Raw genomic sequence first — 22,043 nt, 5'->3', positions numbered from 1 at the left:
TTCTGAAACTATTTCATTCTTGATGCAAACTACAAATGTAAAGATCCTGAATGCTGCCAAAAGGCTGGATTTGAAAAAGTGCTTCTCGGAATAAGACCCCATCCAGGAACGGGAAGAGAGTGAGGATTAATGAATAACCACAAGTTAGCAGATAAGATAGGTAACTAAAGTTTGTGGGAGTATCTTTGATGCAAGTTGTGGCAGCGCAGAGACCAGGAGGGATTTCTGGCACAAAGAATGTTACCAGGGGACCTTTCAGGTGGCTAAACAGGGCAGCGGTAAGGTGTGTCACTGTGCAGCAGTTTGGCAATCAGATCAGTTGTCAGGACATTGCCTAAGCGAGGCATGGGTTTTATGTGGCTACCGAGGAGTGCGGAGGTCAGTCAGTGGATCGGAGGATTGAAAGCATTGTTGTATCTGGGTGGTCACTGGATCAGGATTCAGTATGTTAAGGACCAGAGCCTTGGGACAAGATAGTAAGGGCTGGGGGTAAGTCAAGTAGGGAAGGAGTGGGGGCAGCCTGAAGAATCAAAGGAATTACTAAGCCCTTAATGAGAAAGTAGAAGTGGAGAGCGTGTCTCCTATAGTGGGAGAGTCTAGCACCAGAGGGCACAGCCTCAGAATACAAAGCTTTCCCTTTAGACCACAGAAGAGAAGTAATTTCTTTAGCAGAGGGTGTTGAATCTATGGAATTCATTGTCGTAGACGATTGTGGATGTCATGTCATTAAGTATATTCAGAGGGAGGTTGATAAGTTCTTGATTAGTAAGGTCACTAAAGGTTACTTTGAGAAGACAGGACAATAGGGTTTAGTTAATAAATCAGCCATTATGGAATGGGGGAACAGACTCAATGGGCCAAATAGCCTAATTTCTGCTTCTATGTCTTATGGTCTTATGAATTGTTGCTCACCAGTAGCTGACTGACACCTTTTTTCACACAAGGAATGTTCTGTAGGTGAACTCTTATGCAGAACAGGTCGAGAGGAGATTGGTGGGTCAGTGGAATTAAAAATCTGTGATGCCACTCAAGCAACCAAGGAGCAAAATCAACCATTCTCCTTTGTAAACATTTTACTCCTCTGGAGTATTTAGTTTACAACGAAACAACAAGCTCTTTAGTTCTTACTGCCTTGGTAGTCAGGGTTGGCACTGAATTACTTTAGCCCTGATGAGACTTCTCATACACAACCCTCAATTCGGTAGTGCATTGCTTCATCCTGATTGAGCTGGAAATACTCAACAATAGTTTCTACCAACACCTTGCTCCAGTTTTGTACATGGTGTTCCCAAAAAGGAGCACTGCATTCGCAATGAGATCATTGCTTGCAAAAGTGCTCTGGAAATCATGAATGGAGCTACAGACTGAATCACTCCAGGAAGTGCCTGGTTCAGTTTCGAGACTGACCTGACATGATCCTGAAATGAATGACGTCACTTTTTATACTGATCGTCTTTCAGTCACATACTCTAAAGTAAAAGCCCACAATAATGTGATTGAATTTCTAGTGTAGAATTCTTTGCCATGACACTCTTGTAGCACAGCCCCTTGTGTCAATGGAGAGGTACAAAGAAATATACAATCGATTCCGGTTAATTGGGCCATTGCTTCGTTATGGCAACAGCTTATTTGGGATAATTCTTAAAGAACAAAAATTAATCAAAAAAATAGCTGGGATTTCCTTTGTTTATTTGGGACATTATGTCTCTTAATTAGAAGAGTGGACTGCGACCGAACAACTTCTAACTGGCTTCAGACATGTGCACTTGTGTGGCTGTTAGACACTTCACCATGCTCAGACCTAACAGTTTTTAAATACTGCCATTCGCGTGCATTTCTGTTCAAAGATCAGTGATTTTCGTCACTGACAGTTGGCAAGAAATAAGCATAAAGACAATTCAGAACTGTTTTGCTCACTGCAGTTTCAAGCATTCAGGCTTGGAGATGCACAAAGCAGCCAGAAGTGAAAATTAAACAATTTCACATCTTCGACAAGTTAGGCACTATGAGGAATTTGAAGGTATCGATAATCATTTTGAATCTCAAAATGAAAATAAAAATTTGGAGGATGCAATTATAAACATAGAAACATAGAAAACCTACAGCACAATACAGGCCCTTCAGCCCACAATGCTGTGCTGAACATGTACTTACTTTAGAAATTACTTGGGGTTACACATAGCCCTCCATTTTTCTAAGCTCCATGTACCTAGCCAGTAGCCTCTTAAAAGACCCTATCATATCTGCCTCCACCAGCATTGCCGGCAGCCCATTCCAGGCACTCACCACTCTCTGCATAAAAAAACTTACCCCTGACATCTCCTCTGTACCTACTTCCAAGCACCTTAAAACTGTGCCCTCTCATGTTCCCACTTCAGCCCTGGGAAAAAGCCTCTGAATATTCACACGATCAATGCCTCTCATCATCTTATACACCTCTATCAGGTCATCTCTCATCCTCCGTCGCTCCAAGGAGAAAAAGGCCAAGTTCACTAAATCTATTTTCATAAGGCATGCTCCCCAATCCAGGTAACATCCTTGTAAATCTCCTCTGCACCTTTTTGATAGTTTCCACATCTTTCCTGTAGTGAGGTGACCAGAAATGAGCACAGTACTCCAAGTGGGGTCTGACCAAGGTCCTATATAGCTGCAACATTACCTCTTGGCTAAAACTCAATTCCACAATTGTCTTCTTAACCACAGAGTCAACCTGCATAGCAGCTTTGAGTGTCCTATGGACTCGGACCCCAAGATCCCTCTGATCCACACTGCCAAGAGTCTTACCATTAATACTATATTCTGCCACCATATTTGACCTACCAAAATGAACCACTTCACGCTTAATTGGGTTGAACTTCTCAACCCAGTTTTGCATTCTATCAATGTCCCGATGTAACCTCTGACAGTCCTCCACACTATCCACAACACCTCCAACCTTTGTGTCATCAGCAAACTTACTAACCCATCATTCAGGTCATTTATAAAAATCACAAAGAGAAGGGGTCCCAGAACAGATCCCTGAGGCACACCACTGGTCACCATCCACCATGCAGAATATGACCTGCCTACAACCACTTCTGTGGGCAAGCCAATTCTGGATCTACAAAGCAATGTCCCCTTGGATCCCATGCCTCCTTACTTTCTCTATAAGCCTTGCATGGGGTACCTTATCAAATGCCTTGCTGAAATCCATATACACTACATCTACGGCTCTACCTTCATCAATGTTGTTGAGTCACATCCTCAAAAAAAATTCAATCAGGCTTGTAAGGCACGACCTGCCTTTGACAAAGCCATGCTGACTATTCCTAATCATATTATGCCTCTCCAAACATTCATAAATCCTGCCTTTCAGGATCTTTTCCATCAACTTACCAACCACTGAAGTAAGACTCACTAGTTTATAATTTCCTGGGCTATCCCTACTCCCCTTCTTGAAAAAGGGAACAACATCTGCAACCCTCCAATCCTCTGGAACCTCTCCCGACCCCATTGATGATGCAAAGATCATTGCCAGAGGCTCAGCAATCTCCTTCCTCGCCTCCCACAGTAGCCTGTGGTACATCTCGTCCAGTCGCAGAGACTTATCCAACTTGATGCCTTCCAAAAGCTGCAGCACACCCTCTTTCTTAATGTCTATATTTTTAAGCTTTTCAATCCGCTGTAAGTTACCCCTACAATCGCCAAGATCCTTTTCCATAGTGAATACTGAAGCAAAGTATTCATTAAGTACCTCTGCTATCTCCTCCGGTTCCATACACACTTTTCCACTGTCACACTTGACTGGTCCTATTCTTTCATGTCTTATCCTCTTGCTCCTCACATTCTTGTAGAATGCCTTGGGGTTTCCTTTAAGCCTGCTCGCCATGGCTTTCTCATTTGTTGATAGCATTGTATGAAGGCAATCTAATATCTACCCTAGGTGCCTGTGCTGACTTTCTTCATTTACAGTCAATCATAAGAATGCACCAGTGTACATTGGACAAATTCCTCATCGATAACTATTAGGAACTACTACACAGGCTTGTAGTACTGTAGTAGTATTGGTAGTGTTCTCGTTTGTTCTGTATTTCATTTCACTATTTCATTTAAATACGTAATCTGTTACTCAGCTAAATGGTCTTTTTTCTACCTTTTTAACTATTTCCATGAAACTTTGGCTAATTGGGGCAACTGCTTAATTATAAATATAAAATAACACAGCATCAATCCTTACTGAATGGTACAGATACACCTCAGTTCCTCAGTCAGAGTAAGATCCCTGGGTCTTCCCTGGCCAAGCCAGTTTGATCCAATCTACCCAGTCACCATGGATTCCAAGTACCTTAATCTTCTGAATCATCCTAGTTTGAGCGACCTTGTGAAAATGTTTACTACAGTCTATATAAGCATCATCTACTACCTGCCTTAGTTCATTATCTTTGTTACCTGCTCAAAAATATCAGGTTTTGACGATGTGATTCCCCCGCAAACAAACATGTTGATTATCCACAATAAGTCAATGCTTCTCCAGATGTGAGTAAATCCTGTCTCTAAGAGGTTTCTCCAATAATTCCTCCACCACTGAACTGAGTCCCACTGGCCTATAATTTCCTGATCAATCTACAATATACTGCTCCTTTTAAACAGAGGAACAACATTGGCTATTCTCCAGACCAACGAGTCTTGCCTGTCACTAAAGAGGATGCAATCATCTCTGTCACTTCTCTCTCTAACCTGGGTCCCATCAGGGGCCTTGATGCTCTTCACCGGACCCAACAACATCTCCTCTGTCTTAATATCAACTTGCCCTAGAATACCAACATATTTGATTATGGACATGTGATAATCATTTCACCAAATAGACCAGTACAGACCAGTTTAGACCCTTTGGCGCACAACTTTGTGCTGACCTTTTAACCCTTCCCTGCTACATAACCGTCCATTTTATATCGCCATGATTACTGAATTATGATAAATATAAATTTGAAATACATTTACTATAGTTGTGTGAATGTATCCAAGGTATAACTACTTAAAGTTGTTACAGCCAGTGGTGGTAGTGGGCAAAAGCTCCCAGTACCTATTAGATGCTCCCAATGGAGTGCATCTCAAATGTCCTCTAACGGCCAAGTCCAACTCTTGGCCTTTATGTGCCAACTCTTGGCCTTTATGTGTGTCTAACTACTAAGCCTGGCAGAACCCTTTCTACTGACAGGAGAAGGGGCAAACACAGATTACTGGCGCCTTAAAACCAGTCGCCTCAGGCAGGTGGGACACATCAGCTGTGTTAGGCAGTGCATCCAGAAGAAGGAAAACTCTGATCTCAAATCTCCACTGCCTAGCGGCTATACTCACTCATGGGGAAGGCTTCGGGGGTAAACTCCAAGGGAAGATCCGGAGCTGGAGTTCCTGAGGCAGTCCTACATTGAGTTCAACGCTGACTGACAACTCCCGTGATGCTGCTGGTGCCAAACTGTAACAGTCTCTGCTACTCCATTGGATTGATCATCTGCATGGAGAGGGGAGCCTGTTGTGTGGGCAACAGTTTGCACTCCATATTACAGTGCCCTGGCTTGTGTATCACATTTATTTATTTATTGAGAATAGGCGTGGAATAGGCTCTTCAAACTATGCCACCCAGCAATCTCCTGATTTAATCCTAGTATAATCACGGGACAATTTACAATGCCAGTCCGCGTGGAGAATTGGGACGCAGCCTCCATGGTCAGCGCCGACCAACAAAGGGCCCAATAATAATCCAAGCTACAGTACATTGCACTAACATTTATTAATATTACTAGATATAGACATACCAGTAGCTAGTCTATACTTTCAACTGAATAATACTGACTTAACCACACATTTCCTTATCAAAAGAAAACAGTATATTCAGCTGGGCATTTTGCTTTTTATTCCTCCACTATTCGCCCTCAAGCAATCTGAGAGCCATAATCAATTTTAAAACCTACGTGGTCACAGGGAGAATATACAAACTCCTTACAGGCAGTGGTGGGAATCCACCCCATGTCACTGGTGCTGTAAAGTGATGTGCTAACCGCGAGGCTACCACGTCACCATGGCAACCCTCACTGAGGTCTGCATTCTCCCTCAGGCCGTATAATCAACCCTGGTATAAAGGTAACTTACGGTATGTGTTGCTTCATTTACTTATTGGTTTAGTCATCTGTTTAAACTCAGAAATGGAGTATTTAGAAAATAGTTCAGTCATTTCTTATGTTTAAAAAAATTGTTATTGATCTTATAGCACTTTGCAATGGATATTTGTACGTTCTGACCAACTAACATTAAATACATTGCAAAGTACAAGACAGAAGGTAAACGTTAATTTGTCAACTGAATGGTTAGTTTACAAGCTACACAAGCAGCTGATTAGTTTTTAGCACCTTCATTTAAATCATGTTAATTACTATGTTAAAATTATTTTAATATAAAAGATATATTTTAAAATTGTTTATAATATAATTATAAAAGCAGTTAAAAAGGTCTAAATGTACCACAACAGCAAGGATTTATCACTTTAGCAGATGTTTAAAATATGTCAGTTATATGATGTTAAAACTCAGTAAACTGCACAATTGATTCCGGAAAGTATAACCTACTTGGATATCCGTTGTAAGGTATGCCTGCACACATTGAGGTATCGCAGTAACCAGGAGGGCCAGCTGGACCTCGGATCCCATAATGTCCTTGACGACCAGGTGGCCCTAGTGGTCCCCTTGGACCTGGGGCTCCTGCTGGGCCAGTCCTTGATTCCCCTGGCGGGCCTGTAAAGTGAAGATAAAGAAATTACGTATTAATATTAATTCCACTGCACAGGTTCGCAAAGGGCTGCGGTGGGTTGTCGACTCAACTGGTTCAGTCAGAGGCATAATCCTCCCTGCCACTGAGGACATCTTCAAGAGGCAGTTCCTTAGAAGGTGGCGTCCATCAGCATCCAAGACATGCCCTATTTGTGCTTCTACCATCAAGGAAGAGGTACAAGAGCCTGAAGGCCCACACTCAATGTTTTAAGAACTGCTTCTTCCCCACTGCTATAGATTTCTGAACTGCCATGAACCTGGGAACAATATTTATTCATCTTTTCTGCTATTCATATTTGTAACTTAAAGACATTTCTTTTTAGTCTTGCACTGAACTACTGCTGCAAAAGATAAACAGATTTCACAACATTTATCGGTGATAGTAAAACTGATTACGATTGTGATTTTTTAAATTCCGATTTCATTTGATCGCTGTTTTATCTCGCCCCTTAATAGCTCTGCAAGTACACCACACCCATGTAGCCTTTCCCTCTATAAGAACCTGGATTTTGAGACACTGCTGGACACTGCACAGGAGGAAAGATTGTTGTATGCCTGTCCTCAGACACGCCTTACTCTATCCACAGTTTCACACACTCAAAAGCATATGAATGCTAGGGTGCCTAAGAACTTTGCACAGAACTATAGCAATTTTATGCATTGCACTGTACTGCTGTGCAAAACAAACAAATTTCATGATGTATGGGAGCGTTGATAAACCTGATTCTGATCTGGGTCTATATTGTGGACTGAGAGTGGGAAGGGGACAGGGAGAGGGGAATCATGGTTAGGAAAAGGGGAGGGGAGCGGGAAGCATCAGAGAAGCATTTGGCAATGATCAATAAATCAATGGTTTCAAATCAAATAATTTTGCCTGGTGACTCAGGGCTGAGTGCATCTATCCCTCACCCCTTGCACTCCTTCTCCACCACCTGTCCCACACACCCTCGCCATTCCTAACATCCTTTGCTCCCGCCAGATTTACAAATCTGCTCTCTGTTCCACGTTGGCAAACACAGTACTGTGCAAAGGACTTAGGAACCCTAGCTATACATATGCACCTAGGACTTTTGTGCAGTACTATACAGAATAACTCACTTCTTAATATAGCACTGTAATATTATTAATTGAGTACTTATGTATAGGTCGCAGACTCACACGTAACCTGTAATATTCCTGATTAAGCACTGGATAGAATACAAGAGCCACTAACAATAATGATCTTATTTTAACCTGTTAAAGCAAATCATCATTCTCTTAAACTTTTGCCGTAAAGGGTAATGTCAAATCCAGAACAGCAAACAAAATCTATGGTCGTGTGCATTGAAACTGCAGTGGTTTGCAATATTTTCTCTTCCTCTTTTGTTCACTAACTTGAAAAACTCATATCTAACCCCAGAACTGTCTGGCAGCTGTTACTTTTAGTGTCTAGACTGTCTCCATGTAATTCAAGAACTGTCTTCTGTCACTTTCCACATGTGTTTCAAATGAAACCACAAAATTAGCAAACCTTCCCCCGACCCCCCATGGGGACTCTCCCTACGGCTTTGCTTCTGAAAAGAAAAGTGATTTTTGTTAACACCGGTTTTAAGGTGACTCATTGTTTGCTTTTCTTCCTTTCTTGAGATCAAATGACTCCCACTTAATGATCAAATTGTTCTCCCTGGGCATGGAAGCTTGGTGCTACTAATTAATACCTGCCAAACCGAAATCTCTTAATAGCTGGAAGGTGCAAGCAAATTAAAGAGTGCACTATGGCCCGAAGGAGTCTTCATTGCTGTTTCTGTAACAATTTTTTTTTGACCATTCAGGGTAGTTAGCGCTGAGCTGAACGGCAAGAGAGACTTACAGGAAGGTGTTGTTTCCTGCTTGGCATTGCTGCTTGCCGCACCTCCAACAGTGCCCTTAAGTCCGCTGCAGGGTCATCAGTCAGGGAGCATCAGTCATTGATGTTTCCCTCCCTTAGCCCCGCTACATCTCCTGGTGGCAGAGGAGTAGCAGGGACGTCTCCCTGTCACCCCTTGCCGCTTTCAGTGGGTTTAGTCAGTACCCCGAAATCTGTCCTTCCTGCTCAGCCACAAACAAACCTGCCCTCTTCTGCCTCTTAAGGCAGCTCTCTGGTGGTGGGCAAGTGTGGCCTGAGAGCAGACCATCAACATCTCAGGAACGTTTCTGAATGGACAATGAACCTACAAACCAGCTGCAGTGCTGTCCACAAAAAAGCCTTGCAGAGGGTGGTTAGGGGAGCAGAGAAGGTTATTGGGGTCTCCCTACCTTCTGTCCAAGACCTCTTTCAGAGTCGATGCCTCCAGAAGACACGGTACATCATTAAAGACCCCTCACACCCTGTCCATGAACTGTTTGTTCTTCTGCCATCAGGCAAACATTACAGGAGCATCAAAACTAAAACCACAAGGCTACTAAACGGCTTCCTCCCACAAGCAGTCAGACTGCTAAATAGCTGCTCTACCTGACTCTGCTTTGGACACTTTTAACTTGCACTGGACACTTATAACTGATTTTAACTGACATGTGGCTGTTGTGTTTTACTATTTATTGTTATGTTTATTATTTAGTGTTGCGTTTGTTAATGTTATGATTGCACTGCTCCTGAGGGAACGCTGTCTCATTCTGCCCTGCACAGCTGATGTATGGTTAGAATGACAATAAAGATTTTTGATTCTTGAATCCTGAACACCAGTTCAGTATTTTCCCTCTCTTGTTGCACGACTTATTTAATTTAATTTTCTTTTTTATATATACTTGTTTTAATGTATAGTTTTTATTATTATGTATTGTGATGTATGGCTGCCACAAAACAACAAATTTCTTGACATATGTCAGTGACATTAAACCCAATTCTGATACTTTAGTTGATGGGCCAATTTAAATAAGTACAGCAAGCTGCTACTGCTGCCATCCAAGAGTCAAAAGGGGTGATGTAATATTTGTGTTGGACTCATGGATAACTTAATGAATAACTCAACTTCTTCCTGCTGAAGACTGAGCAAGCCATATGGATTATAGATCTTGTGTTCTCATCACAAAGAATAACTCCAGGATTGAAAGGCTTGTCATATGAGGAGAGTTTGATGGCTCTGAGCCTCTACTCAATGGAATTCAGAGGATTAAGGGGGTGACCTCATTGAAACCTATTGAGTGTTGAAAGGCCTTGATAGAGTGGATGTGGAGAGGATGTTTCCTATGGTGTGAGAGTCTAAGACCGGAGGGACCAGCCTCGGTAGAGAGGGGGGTGTTTTTAGAATGGAAATGAGGAGGAATTTCTTTAGCCAGAGAGTGGTGAATCTGTGCAATTTGTTGCCACAGGTGGCTGTGGAGGGCAAAGGCATTGGGTATTAAGGCAGACGTTGATAGATTCTTGATTGGTTAAGGGATGAAGGGATGAAGGGACACAGGGTGGAAGGCAGGAGATTGGGTCTGAGGGGGAAATTGGATCAGCCATGATGAAATGGCAGATCAGACTCCATGTGCCAAATGGCCTATTTCAGCTCCTGTATCTTATGGTCTTATGTTCTGACTAAGAGAATTAGAATTCCGAATTCACAGTGTGCTTCATTGCTGTATTGAGGGGTGATCTCATTGAAACCTATCAAATATTGAAAGGTCTAGATAGAGTAGAGACTGAGAAGATATTTCTTACAGTGGAGGAATCTAGGACCAGAGAACGCAGCCTAAGAATATAAGGGTGTCCCTTCAGAACAGAAATGAGGAGGAATACTCTCATGGAATATGAATCCTCCTCAGCTGTCGAGGACAAGTCATTGGGTTTATTAAAGGTGAGGTTGATAAGTTCACATTTCGTATTTCAAATTTAATTGTCATTCAACCATATATGAATACCCATGAATACAGCCAGATGAAATAGCATTACTCTGGGGCCAAGGTGTAAACCATACAACAGTCACATGCAGACCACATGTAAGATAGCAAGCACACTTAATGTATCAATAAAACACTGTCACACAAAAAATATAGTCCAAATCCGAGGTTCTTGATTAGTCAGGGTGTCAGGGGTTATGAGGGAAGGCAGGAGAATGGGGTTGAGAAGGATAATAAATCAGTCATGATGGAACAGTGGAGCAGACTTAATGGGCCAAATGCCTACTTTTGCTCCTATGTCTTGTGGTCTTATGAATTGCTGCTCATCAGTGCACAATCCTTTCTTCCCACAAGGAACGTTGCGCAGGTGAAGTTTTATGAAGAACAGATTGAAAGGGGATTGGAGGGTCAGTGAAATTAAACATCTGTATGAGGGGAAGGATAGGCAGGTGATAGAGAAGGGTTGCGCTCAGACTGATGGTTTGAGATGTGTCTATTTTGATGCAAGGAGTATCATGAACCAGCAGATGAGCCTAGAGCGTGGATCAGTACTTGGAGCTGTGATGTTGTGGCCATTACAGAGACTTGGATGGCTCAGGGGCAGAAATGGCTACTTAGCGTACCAGGCTTAGATATTTCAGAAAGGACGGAGAGGGAGGCAAAAGAGGTGGGGGCGTGGCACTGTTGATCAGAGATAGTGTCACAGCTGCAGAAAAGGAGGAAGTCATGGAGGGGTTGTCTACTGAGTCTCTGTGGGTAGAAGTTAGAAACAGGAAGGGGTCAATAATTCTACTGAGTGTTTTTTTATAGACCATCCAATAGTAACAGGGACATCGAAGAGCAGATAGGGAGAGAAATTCTGGAATAGTGCAAGAATAACAGGGTTGTTGTGCTGGGAGATTTCAATTTCCCCAATATTGATTAGCATCTCCCTAGAGCAAAGGGTTTAGATGGGATGGAGTTTGTTAGGTGTGTTCAGGAAGGATTCCTGACATGATATGTAGATAAGCCTACAAGAGGAGAGGCTGTACTTGATCTGGTATTGGGAAATGAACCTGGTCAGGTGTCAGGTCTCTCAGTGGGAGAGCATTTTGGAGATAGTGATCACAATTCTATCTCCTTTACCATAGCATTCGAGAGGGATGGGAGCAGACAAGTTAGGAAAACATTTAATTGGAGTAAGGGGAGATATGAAGCCACCAGGCAGGAACTTGGAGGTACAAATTGAGAGCAGATGTTCTCAGGGAAATGTACTGCAGAAATGTGGGAAATGTTCAGGGGAGATTTGTATGGCATTCTGCATAGGTATGTTCCAATGAGATGGTAGGGTACAGGAACTATGGTGTACAAAGGCTGTTGAAAATCTAGTCAAGAAGAAAAGAAAAGCTTGCGAAAGGTTCAAAAAACTAGGTAATGATAGAGTTCTAGAAAATTATAAGGCTAGCAGGAAGGAACTTAAGAATGAAACGAGGAGAGCCAGAAAGGGCCATGAGAAGGCCTTGGTGGACAGGATTAAGGAAAACCCCAAGGCATTCTACAAGTATGTGAAGAACAAGAGGATAAGATGTGAGAGAATAGGACATACCAAGTGTGACAGTGGAGAAATGTGTACAGAACCCAAGGAGATAGCAGAGGTACTCAATGAATTCTTGCTTCAATATTCACACAGAAAAGGACCTTGGCAATTGTAGGGATGACTTACAGCGGACTGAAAAGTTTGAGCATATAGACATTAAGAAAGATGATGTGCTGGAGCTTTTGGAAAGCATCAAGTTGGATAAGTCACCAGGACCGGATGAGATGTAACCCAGGCTACTGTGGGAGGTGAGGGAGGAGATTGCTGAGCCTCTGGCAATGATCTTTGCATCATCAATGGGGACAGGAGAGTTTCTGGAGGATTGGAGGTTTGCAGATGTAGTTCCCTTATTCAGGAAAGGGAGTAGAGATAGCCCTGGAAAGTATAGACCAGTGAGTCTTACTTCAGTGGTTGGTAAGTTGATGGAGAAGATCCTGAGAGGCAGGGTTTGGGAACATTTGGAGAGGCATATCATGATTAGGAATAGTCAGCATGGCTTTGTCAAAGGCAGGTCATGCCTTACGAGCCTGATTGAATTTTTTGAGGATGTGAATAAACGCATTGAAGGTAGTGCTGTAGATGCAGTGTATATGGATTTCAGCAAGGCATTAGCTAAGGTACCCCATGCAAGGCTTATTGAGAAAGTAAGGAGGCATGGGATCCAAGGGGACCTTGCTTTGTGGATCCAGAATTGGCTTGCCCACAGAAGGTAGGGAGTGGTTGTAGATGAGTCATATTCTACATGGAGGTCGGTGACTAGTGGTGTGCCTCAGGGATCTGTTCTGGGACCCCTTCTCTTCGTGATTTTTATAAATGACCTGGATGAGGAAGTGGAGGGATGTGTTAGTAAATTTGCTGATGACACAAAGGTTGGGGTGTTGTGGATGGTGTGGAGGGCTGTCAGAGGTTACAGCGGGACATTGAGCTGAGAAGTGGCAGATGGATTTCAACCCAGATAAGTGTGAGGTGGTTCATTTTGGCAGGTGAAATATGATGGCAGAATATAGTATTAATGATAAGACCCTTGGCAGTGTGGAGGATCAGAGGGCTCTTGGGATCTGATTCCATAGCATACTCAAAACTGCTGGGCAGGTTGACTGTGTGGTTAAGAAGTCATACAGTGTATTGGCATTAATTAACCATGGGATTGAGTCAAGAGCCAAGAGGTAATGTTACAGCTATATAGGACCCTGGTCAGACCCCACTTGGAGTACTGTGCTCAATTCTGGTCACCTCACTACAAGGGAGGATGTGGAAACTATAGGAAGGGTGCAGAGAGTTACAAGGATGTTGTCTGGATTGGGGAGCATGTGAAAATAGGTTGAGTGAACTTAGCCTTTTCTCCTTGGAGTGATGGAGGATCAGAGGTGACCTGACAGAGGTGTATAAGATGATGAGAGGCATTTATCATGTGCATGGTCTGAGGCTTTATCCCAGGGCTGAAATGGCTAACATGAGAGGACACAGTTTTAAGGTGCTTGGATGTAGGTACAGAGGAAATGTCAGGGGTAAGGTTTTTATGCAGAGAGTGGTGAGTGTGTGGAATGGGCTGCTGGCGATGGTGGTGGAGGTGGATATGATAGGGTCTTTTAAGAGACTGCTGGATAGGTACATGGAGCTTAGAAAAATGGAGGGCTATGGGTAACCCGAGGTAATTTGTAAAGTAAGTACATGTTTGGCACAGCATTGTGGGCCGAAGGGCCTGTATTGTGCTGTAGGTTTTCTATGTTTCTATCTGGGAAGCTGCTGAAAGCATCCAAGGAGAAAAATCAGGTAAATACCATTCCCCTTCGTAAACATTCTACTCCTTTGGAGAAGTTAGTTTTCAGTGAAACAAGCTCTTTAGTTTTTTTTTACTACCTCGATGGTCAAGACTGGCACTGAGTTGTTTCGGTCTTGACAAAATGAATCTTTGTTAATTATGAGGTGGGAAATATTCAGATAGGAATTTAGGGCTATCTGCAGCGGTTACTTCAAAAACAAGACAAAACTGCTGACAGACTGAATGAGAGACTGGGCACTGTATGACACACTTCCGAACAACTGAGTTCCAAGTTGAAAAAAGTACGTTCCAACCTGATCCTTTATTACAAGACCAGCAAAGTCGAATGATCTTGTAGTGATAATAAACTAACAAAACTAGCAATACTGAAATCAGTGAAACAAGTGAAATAAGCAAAGTTAGTGGCCCACATCCCTACCAAGTCTCTCTCAAACTAAAACTAGCGGCGCAAAGTATGAATATGTAATTATACTCATTTGTTTCTACCACATGACAAATTTCCATTATCCATAGTAAAAACACGCAACACAAAATACAATACAGACAGACAGAAAATAGATACATGGCTCCTACACTATCGTTAGGAAAAATGGGAATACCATGCCAAAAGTTCCCTGTGCAATGGCTCTAAACTGAAAATAAAATTTTCCAAAATTTAATTGATGTTGAATCAAATTCATACAGGGCACATGAAGGCAAGCCAAATCACTGTTACCCATTTTACACAAACTCCCAAAGTAGAGGCAATTCGATGATATTGGCACCAGAATCAAGTCCGGTAGAACAATCTGATTTTAATTCTCGATTCCCCAACCAATGTGGAGCAGTAAAATCTGCATCATGTGAACTGCATTCCTTCCTCAATGAAAATATTTGCAAAAGAATAAAACCACATACCAGGAGGTCCAGGTAAACCTGGTGATCCTTGCTTCCCAATACCAGGACTACCTCGTTCGCCCTTTTCTCCTGGAGGTCCTGTCAAAGAGAAAAGGCTCGGTTTTACACCACTGCAAGATTCAGACACACATTAAATTATTACACAGTAGAAATGTATATTTCACTCAATGATTCCTTCCTTGACATGTTCTTTGGCATGGACTAGATGGGCAGAAGGGCCTGCTTTTGTGCTGTACTCTTCTATGACTCTATACTACCAAAAAAGCTGAAAACACTATCAGCAACACCCAGAAAATGCTGGAGGAACTCAGCAAGTCAGGCAGTATCTATGGAGGGAGATAAACAGTCAATCTTTGTAGGACGAGAACATAGATTGCGAATCGTCTGACGTGTGTAGCTAGGATTGACCATAGGGCGACATAGTGACCAAGTACATGGGTACATGATCTTGAGCATGTACCACCATATAGTACATATGACCTTGAACATGTAACCATCTAACCACACCCCTTCACTGAGAGGTATAAACCTCCCCCTGAGTGATGAGCAGTGGTGGGGTTGGGCAGTGTTGGGGGGATTGTTTGGGTTTCCCCTCTAGGCTGGACGCAGCCAGCTCCATGGATCAGAACAAAAGGACAGACGTGCTGATGTATAGAAAGCTCTAGCTGTATTCACCTATCTAGATGAGTATTATACATATTTTTGTCACTCAATAAACTTTGAATTGATTCTACACTGATAATGTTAGTATCTTTCTGCAATACCCCTTGCACCCTCGAAACATGAGTCTAACAAAGTTTCAGGCTGAGACCCATCTTCAGGGCTCCGTCTGAAATTCTGACTGTTTAGTCCTCTCCTTCGATGCTCCCTGACCTGAAGAGTTCCTCCAGCATTTTTGTGGATGTTGCTTAAGATTTCCAGCATCTATAGAATCTTCTGTGTTGATAATACAACCAGCAACTGGACCAAAGTGTCATGGCAAAAGGTGAAATGTTTAAAGGGAACATGAGGGTGAACATCTTCACTCAGGGAGTGGTGACAGTGTGGAACGAGCTGCAGGGGAAGTGGTATACGTGGGTTTGATTGCAACACTGAAGAGAAGTTTGGATAAGTACATGGATGGGAGGGGTGTGGAGAGCTGTGCTCCAGGTGTGTGTCAGTGGTACTAGAATAATAGCTCATCACAGACGAGATAGGTCAAAAGGCCTTTTTCTGTGGTGTAAATGCTCTATCATTCAATAAAATAAAATGTTCTCAACAAGTTCCTATTTTACCGTAAAAATGTTATCGTTGACTCTGGATCAATGGATTCTTTAGTGCTTGTGCGGCTGTTTGCACGGAGAGCTTTAAAGCGTTGGTGCTTGGGCTGGTGTGGGTGAGGGGGGAGGGTCAAAGCTTACGCTGCTACTTCTGCTTTGGGGTTTTGATGTTTCTATTGTTCTATGGGGTTTCTTTTTGTAGTGGGTCTTTCTTTTTTTGTATGTTAAATTTAAAATGGCTTCTTTGTTGTGTTATACTGGGGAATGCTGAGAAAGTCTCTAGCTAGACATTTGCTTGGGTTAATACAGAGAGCAGGGTGCTGTTAGCCAATGGGTTGTCATGTATCGTTTTGTTTTCGGATAAATGCTGTCTCATATGACTGAGGACGGTGGAGAGACAGGGAGTCGGAGGAGAGACGGGGAGTCGGAGGAGAGACGGGGAGGAAGGTGGACGTGCAGGGGTTTTTGGGGGGAGTCGGAGGAGAGACGGGGAGGACGGAGGAGAGACAGGGAGACAGTGGAGAGACGGGGAGGACGGAGGAGAGACGGGGAGGACGGAGGAGAGACGGGGAGGACAGTGGAGAGACGGGGAGGACGGTGGAGAGACGGGGAGTCGGAGGAGAGATGGGGAGTCAGTGGAGAGACGGGAAGGACGGTGGACTGTGGACGGGGATTTTGGCGGGGAGTCGGAGGAGAGACGGGGAGGACGGCGGACTGTGGACGGGGTTTTTGGCAGGGAGTCGGAGGAGAGGTGGGGAGTCGGAGGAGAGACGGAGAGTCGGAGGAGAGACAGGGAGGACAGTGGAGAGACCGGGAGGACAGTGGACGTGCGAAAGGCTCCAGTCGATCACTCCGGGTGGTCCGGAGCCGTGAGTCAACAGGATCCGGGTGGTCGTCAGGAATCGATTGAGCTCCAACGGTTGCGCGCGAAGAACTTGGACTTTGATAAGTCTTGGCGCCTTTTTTTTTCATTACTTCCTTTTCTGTATCAAATTTATATTAATGTCATAGAATTAGTAATATCTATAAAGTGTACTTGGTAAAATGTACTGGGTGTGCTGGCCGATGATTGATGTTTGGAATTGATTCGGGCGGCAACTGACCCTGTGGGAAGCGTTGAGGCAGGTGCTGGGTGGGATTTCCCCTAGACATATACGAGCCAATATAACTGAGCATTACATTTGTTTTGTGGACGTCCGAAGAAGATGAATTTTAGGTTGTATACTGTATACATACTCTGATCTTAACTGTGGTTTGGAATGTACTTTGAAACTTTAAGTTTAAAGTTAAAGGCCCATCAAAGGGTTCATGTGTTATATAATCATTGTCTTTTGAAGGCTAGAGGTCTACAAATTCTCCTTGTTATCATGTAACACAAAATCTCAGCAGCACTAATGGGTCATGCTCTTGCTGGTACTGTTGAATGTATGGGAGTCTGTGCATTTTGCTGACTCTGAGCTCTGGGATATGCACATCTTGAAACCCTCATGAACCCAGGCACTATAACTCTTGGCGTGAGATGATAATGCATGTCAGAGGATTTGTGTTTCTAGTCAAAGATTAACAGATGGAAGTTCCAGTTGGAGACACTTGTCAGCTACAGCCTAAGACATTTAATGCTGAACAGTATTGACATTATGGTTTATTGGAAATATTCCAAAGAGGATGGACAGCCTCACAGCTGTCAACAAATATAGAAAGTGAGCTGGAGTGCCTCAGGCTCAGAGTGATCCAACCCAACTCCTGTAGGTAGTTAGCAACATTGCAGGAGGTGTCAAATAGGACGAAGAAAAGCAGAGCCCTTTGTTCAAGCTTATTGTATATTTTTCAAATTCCTATCAGTAGTTTGGAAGAAACTTGGTACGTTCTTTTTGTGTGCGCGAGAGTTTCCTCTGGGTCCGCTGGTTTCCTCCCACATTTCAAAGACATGTCGATCAATAGGTTAACTGGCCATTGTAAATCGTCCTGTGATTGGGCTAAGGTTAAATAGATGGGTTGCTGGGCAGCATGGCTTGTTGAGCTGGAAGGGCCTGTTCCATGCTATATCTCTAAATAAAACAAGTGATTGTACCAGCTTCCACTCATTTCAAGACCTAGCAACCAACTGTCACACAAATGAAGGCCTTCTCCTGCCCACCCTCCCCCCACCTTCTTTATAGGGCCTCTGCCCCTTCCCCCTACAGTCCTGACGGAGGGTTCCGGCCCGAAACGTCGACCGATCTTCTCCACGGATGCTGCCCGACCTGCTGAGTTCCTCCAGCGTGTTGTGAGTGTTACACAAATGAAATGTTGAGTCTTTTAACGCTCATCGCTAAATTATGACCATCTGTTATATTAACTGGAATACGCTAAAATGGGAAAGACATTGAGTGCAATTGAAAAGTACAGAAATAACAATCCATACCTCTTTCACCAACTCTTCCTTGAACTCCAGGTGAGCCTGGGAAACCTGCTGGACCAGGGGGTCCTCTTTCTCCTACTGCTCCAGGGTTACCTGGTGGTCCGGGTGGGCCAGGTGGTCCAGGTTCTGCACGGTTACTCTGGTAACCATTAGGAATCTGGTTTATCAGTGAGTTCACTCTTCTCATTTGGTCTGTAAAAAAAAAAGACATTTTTTTCATAGTAGTATATATATATTGTTTATATTATCTCCAATGTTCCTGATAGCTTAGACAGCAATTGTGTAGAACCAGTCTCAAGATATCAGGCTACCAGGATGGGTTGTGCCGTTAATCCAGTTAAGGCTTATAAAAGCAAAATACTTCTCATACCGTCATGTCTCCAGTCCAGTGTTAGAAGAGAGAAAACTCAATATTAAACTAAACATAACATTACTATCTGTTTTTTTCTCACAATAATCATTAGATTATTATTGTCCAAAATTGGCACTTACCTCAGATATACTTCATAATTAATTTATGAACCTTTATCAATATAGAGTCATAGAAACATAGAAAAGTACAGCACTAAAATAGGCCCATTAGCCTATCTAATGCATGCTGAACCACTTAATTTGCCTAGTCCCATTAACCTGCACCGGGACTATAGCCCTCCATACCCCTACCATCAATGTACCTATCTAAACTTCTCTTAAACATTGAAGCACTACTTGTGCTGGCAGCTCATTCCAAACTCAACACCCTCTGAGTGAAGAAGTTTCTCATGTTCCCCTTAAACCTTTCACCTTTCACCCTTAACCCATGACCTTTGGTTGTAGTTCCACCCAACCTCAGTGGAAAAAGTGTGCTTGCATTTACCTTCATAATTTTCTATACTTCTATTAAATCTTCCCTCAATCTTCTACGTTCTAAGGAATAAAGTTCTAACCTGTTCAATCTTTTCTTGTAACTCAGGGCCTCCAGACCCAGCAACATTCTTCTAAATTTTCCTCTATACTCTTTCAACCTTATTTACATCTTTCCTGTAAGTAGGTGACCAAAACTGCAAACAATACTCCAAATTAGGCCACACCAATGTCCTACACAACTTCTGCATGACATCTCATCTCCTGTACCCAATAGACTGATTTATGAAGGGTGTGCCAAAAACTTTCTTTATGAGCTTATCTACTTGTCACCCCACTTTCAATGAATTATGAACCTGTATTCCCAGATCCCTTTATATGGTACATGGATAGCCCTTTTCAACATTAAATTGTTCTCTTTTGAAGTTCTACATTGGACTGACTGCAGAAATACTTTGAAGAGTTGTACAATAAAATGTGTTTAGATTGGGTTTCTATCTTTCCAGCAGGTCTTTGGTTTTGCTTAGGAATGTTGTTAGTAGCGTCAACAATGCAGGGATGGTGACCGACCCGCTGGCATTACAGCAAGGTTGAGGTTAGGAGGTACAGGAGCCTCAGGTCCCACATCCCCAGGTTCAGGAATAGTTATTATCCCTCAACTATCAGGCTCTTAAACCAGTGTGGATTACTTCACTTAACTTAATTTGCCCCATCATTGAACTGTTCCCAAAACCTATGAGCTTCCTTTTAAGGATTCTTCATCTCATGTTCTTGATATTGATGGTTTATTTATTTACTATTATTATTTTATTGAATGTTACAATGAAAAAGACTTGGAGGATGCAATCATTGATAGCATTGTATGAAGGCAATCTGTTATCCACACTATGTCTATGCTGATTTTGTACATTTAATCAACCAAATGAACATGCCAACGTACAATTGGAAGAATTGCTCTCTTGATGACTATTAGGAACTAATTATAGGCATCCGTTAGTCTCATGAAACCATGGATTTGCGCCTTGGAAGGTTTCCAGGGTGCAGGCCTGGGCAAGGTTGTATGGAAGACCAGCAGTTGCCCATGCTGCAAGTCTCCCCTCTCCACGCCACTGATGTTGTCCAAGGGAAGGCCATTAGGACCTATACAGCTTGGCACTGGTGTCATCGCAGAGCAATGTGGTTAAGTGCCTTGCTCAAAGACACAACACGTTTCCTCAGCCAAGGCTCGAACTAGCCACCTTCAAATCACTAGACGAACGCCTTAACCACTTGGCCACGTGCCAACACTAGGAACTAATACACAGTTTTATAGTACTGTAGTAGTATTGGTAGTGTTGTAATTTGTTCTGTATTTCATTTAAATACATAATTCGTTATTCAGTTAAATGATAACTTGTCTTTTTTACTATTTCCTTGCCACTTTGGCTAATTGGGAGAGCCGCTTAATTGAACGAAAATGTATTGGTCCCAATGTGTACCAATTAATCAGAATCCACCGTACTTTTCAAAAGTACAACGTATGCATTTTTTCACCTCTTCCCTAGTATAGCTGTTGACAATGTACAATATCAATCTGCACATGGAAAAACAAAAATTACCCCTGACCTATCAGGTGCTGGCATTGGAGAGGGTCCAGAGGAGGTTCACAAGGATGATTCAAGAAATGAAAGGATTATCATACAAGGAATGTTTGATGGCTGTGGGTCTGTACTCGCTGGAATTCAGAAGGATGAGCAGGGGATCTCATTGAAACCTTTTGAATGTTGAAAGGCCTAGACAGAGCAGATGTAGAAAAGATGTTTCTCATGGTGGGAGAGTCTAGTACAAGAGGGCACAGCCTCAGGATAGACGCGCTCCCTTTCAAAACAGAGATGCGGAGAAATTTCTTTAGCTGAAGGGTGGTGAATTTGTGGAATTTGTTGCCACATGCAGCTGTGGAGGCCAGGTCATTGGGAGTATTTAAGGCAGAGATTGATTGGTTCTTGATTGGACATGGCATCGAAGCTTACGGGGAGAAAGCCAGGAACTGGGGTTGAGGAGGAGAAAGAAAAAGGATCAGCCATGATCGAATGGTGGAGCAGGCTTGATGGGCCAGATGGCCTAATTCTGCTCCTATGTCTTATCGTAATTGCTTTCAGGGAAGGGTTCCCACCATTGAACTCTGGTCAGAAAAGCTTCAGCCATTAGCAAGAATGACATAACTGGTTTGAGTGGCATCAGTTTAGTAAGATTACTGCCAATGTTCCCTTTAGAAGACCAGTAGTAAATCTTTGTCACATGGCAATGAAGGTGGAAAGTCTGAGCCCAACTGGTGATTGATGTATACTTCACTGCTTCCCCCACTCCAATCAGTCAAGCATGAGAAAGTACATCAAATAGGAGACTTAATACTCATTGCTGTCTCAAATGCAGGAACCTAAGAGCACTGCAAATCACTCGCTTCCCACTACCAAAGTCCTATATTTGCCCATGGTAACCTGCAGGCTTACTCACTGTTCATCATCTGTTCACAGACTTGTCTTGAAATTGCTCTCATCATGTTCTGAGAGGCAAAGTCTCCCTGGAAAGATAGAACAAAATGTTAATAATTTACTTAAATAAAGGGAAAAATCAAAGGAAGGCATCTGTATCTATAAAATCT

The 22,043-nt window shown here is 42.9% G+C and overlaps 1 protein-coding gene across 3 annotated transcripts in view; it reads right to left on the bottom strand.

Annotated features, from left to right (window-relative positions):
• col12a1a (collagen, type XII, alpha 1a) overlaps nucleotides 1-22,043 on the bottom strand; it is a 393,755-nt gene that overhangs the window by 10,575 nt on the left and 361,137 nt on the right. For all 3 annotated transcript variants that reach the window (XM_072264772.1, XM_072264773.1, XM_072264774.1), the window contains 4 exons: nucleotides 21,896-21,962; nucleotides 18,563-18,751; nucleotides 14,900-14,977; nucleotides 6,603-6,767 (listed from right to left, as the gene is read on the bottom strand). In XM_072264772.1, coding sequence (XP_072120873.1) covers nucleotides 6,603-6,767; nucleotides 14,900-14,977; nucleotides 18,563-18,751; nucleotides 21,896-21,962 — 499 coding nt within the window. The remainder of the gene's footprint in view (nucleotides 1-6,602; nucleotides 6,768-14,899; nucleotides 14,978-18,562; nucleotides 18,752-21,895; nucleotides 21,963-22,043) is intronic.

Source organism: Mobula birostris, chromosome 8 (assembly GCF_030028105.1).
Source record: "Mobula birostris isolate sMobBir1 chromosome 8, sMobBir1.hap1, whole genome shotgun sequence".
NCBI classification, from domain to species: domain Eukaryota; kingdom Metazoa; phylum Chordata; class Chondrichthyes; order Myliobatiformes; family Myliobatidae; genus Mobula; species Mobula birostris.
This window is presented reverse-complemented; position numbering and strand designations above follow the sequence as displayed.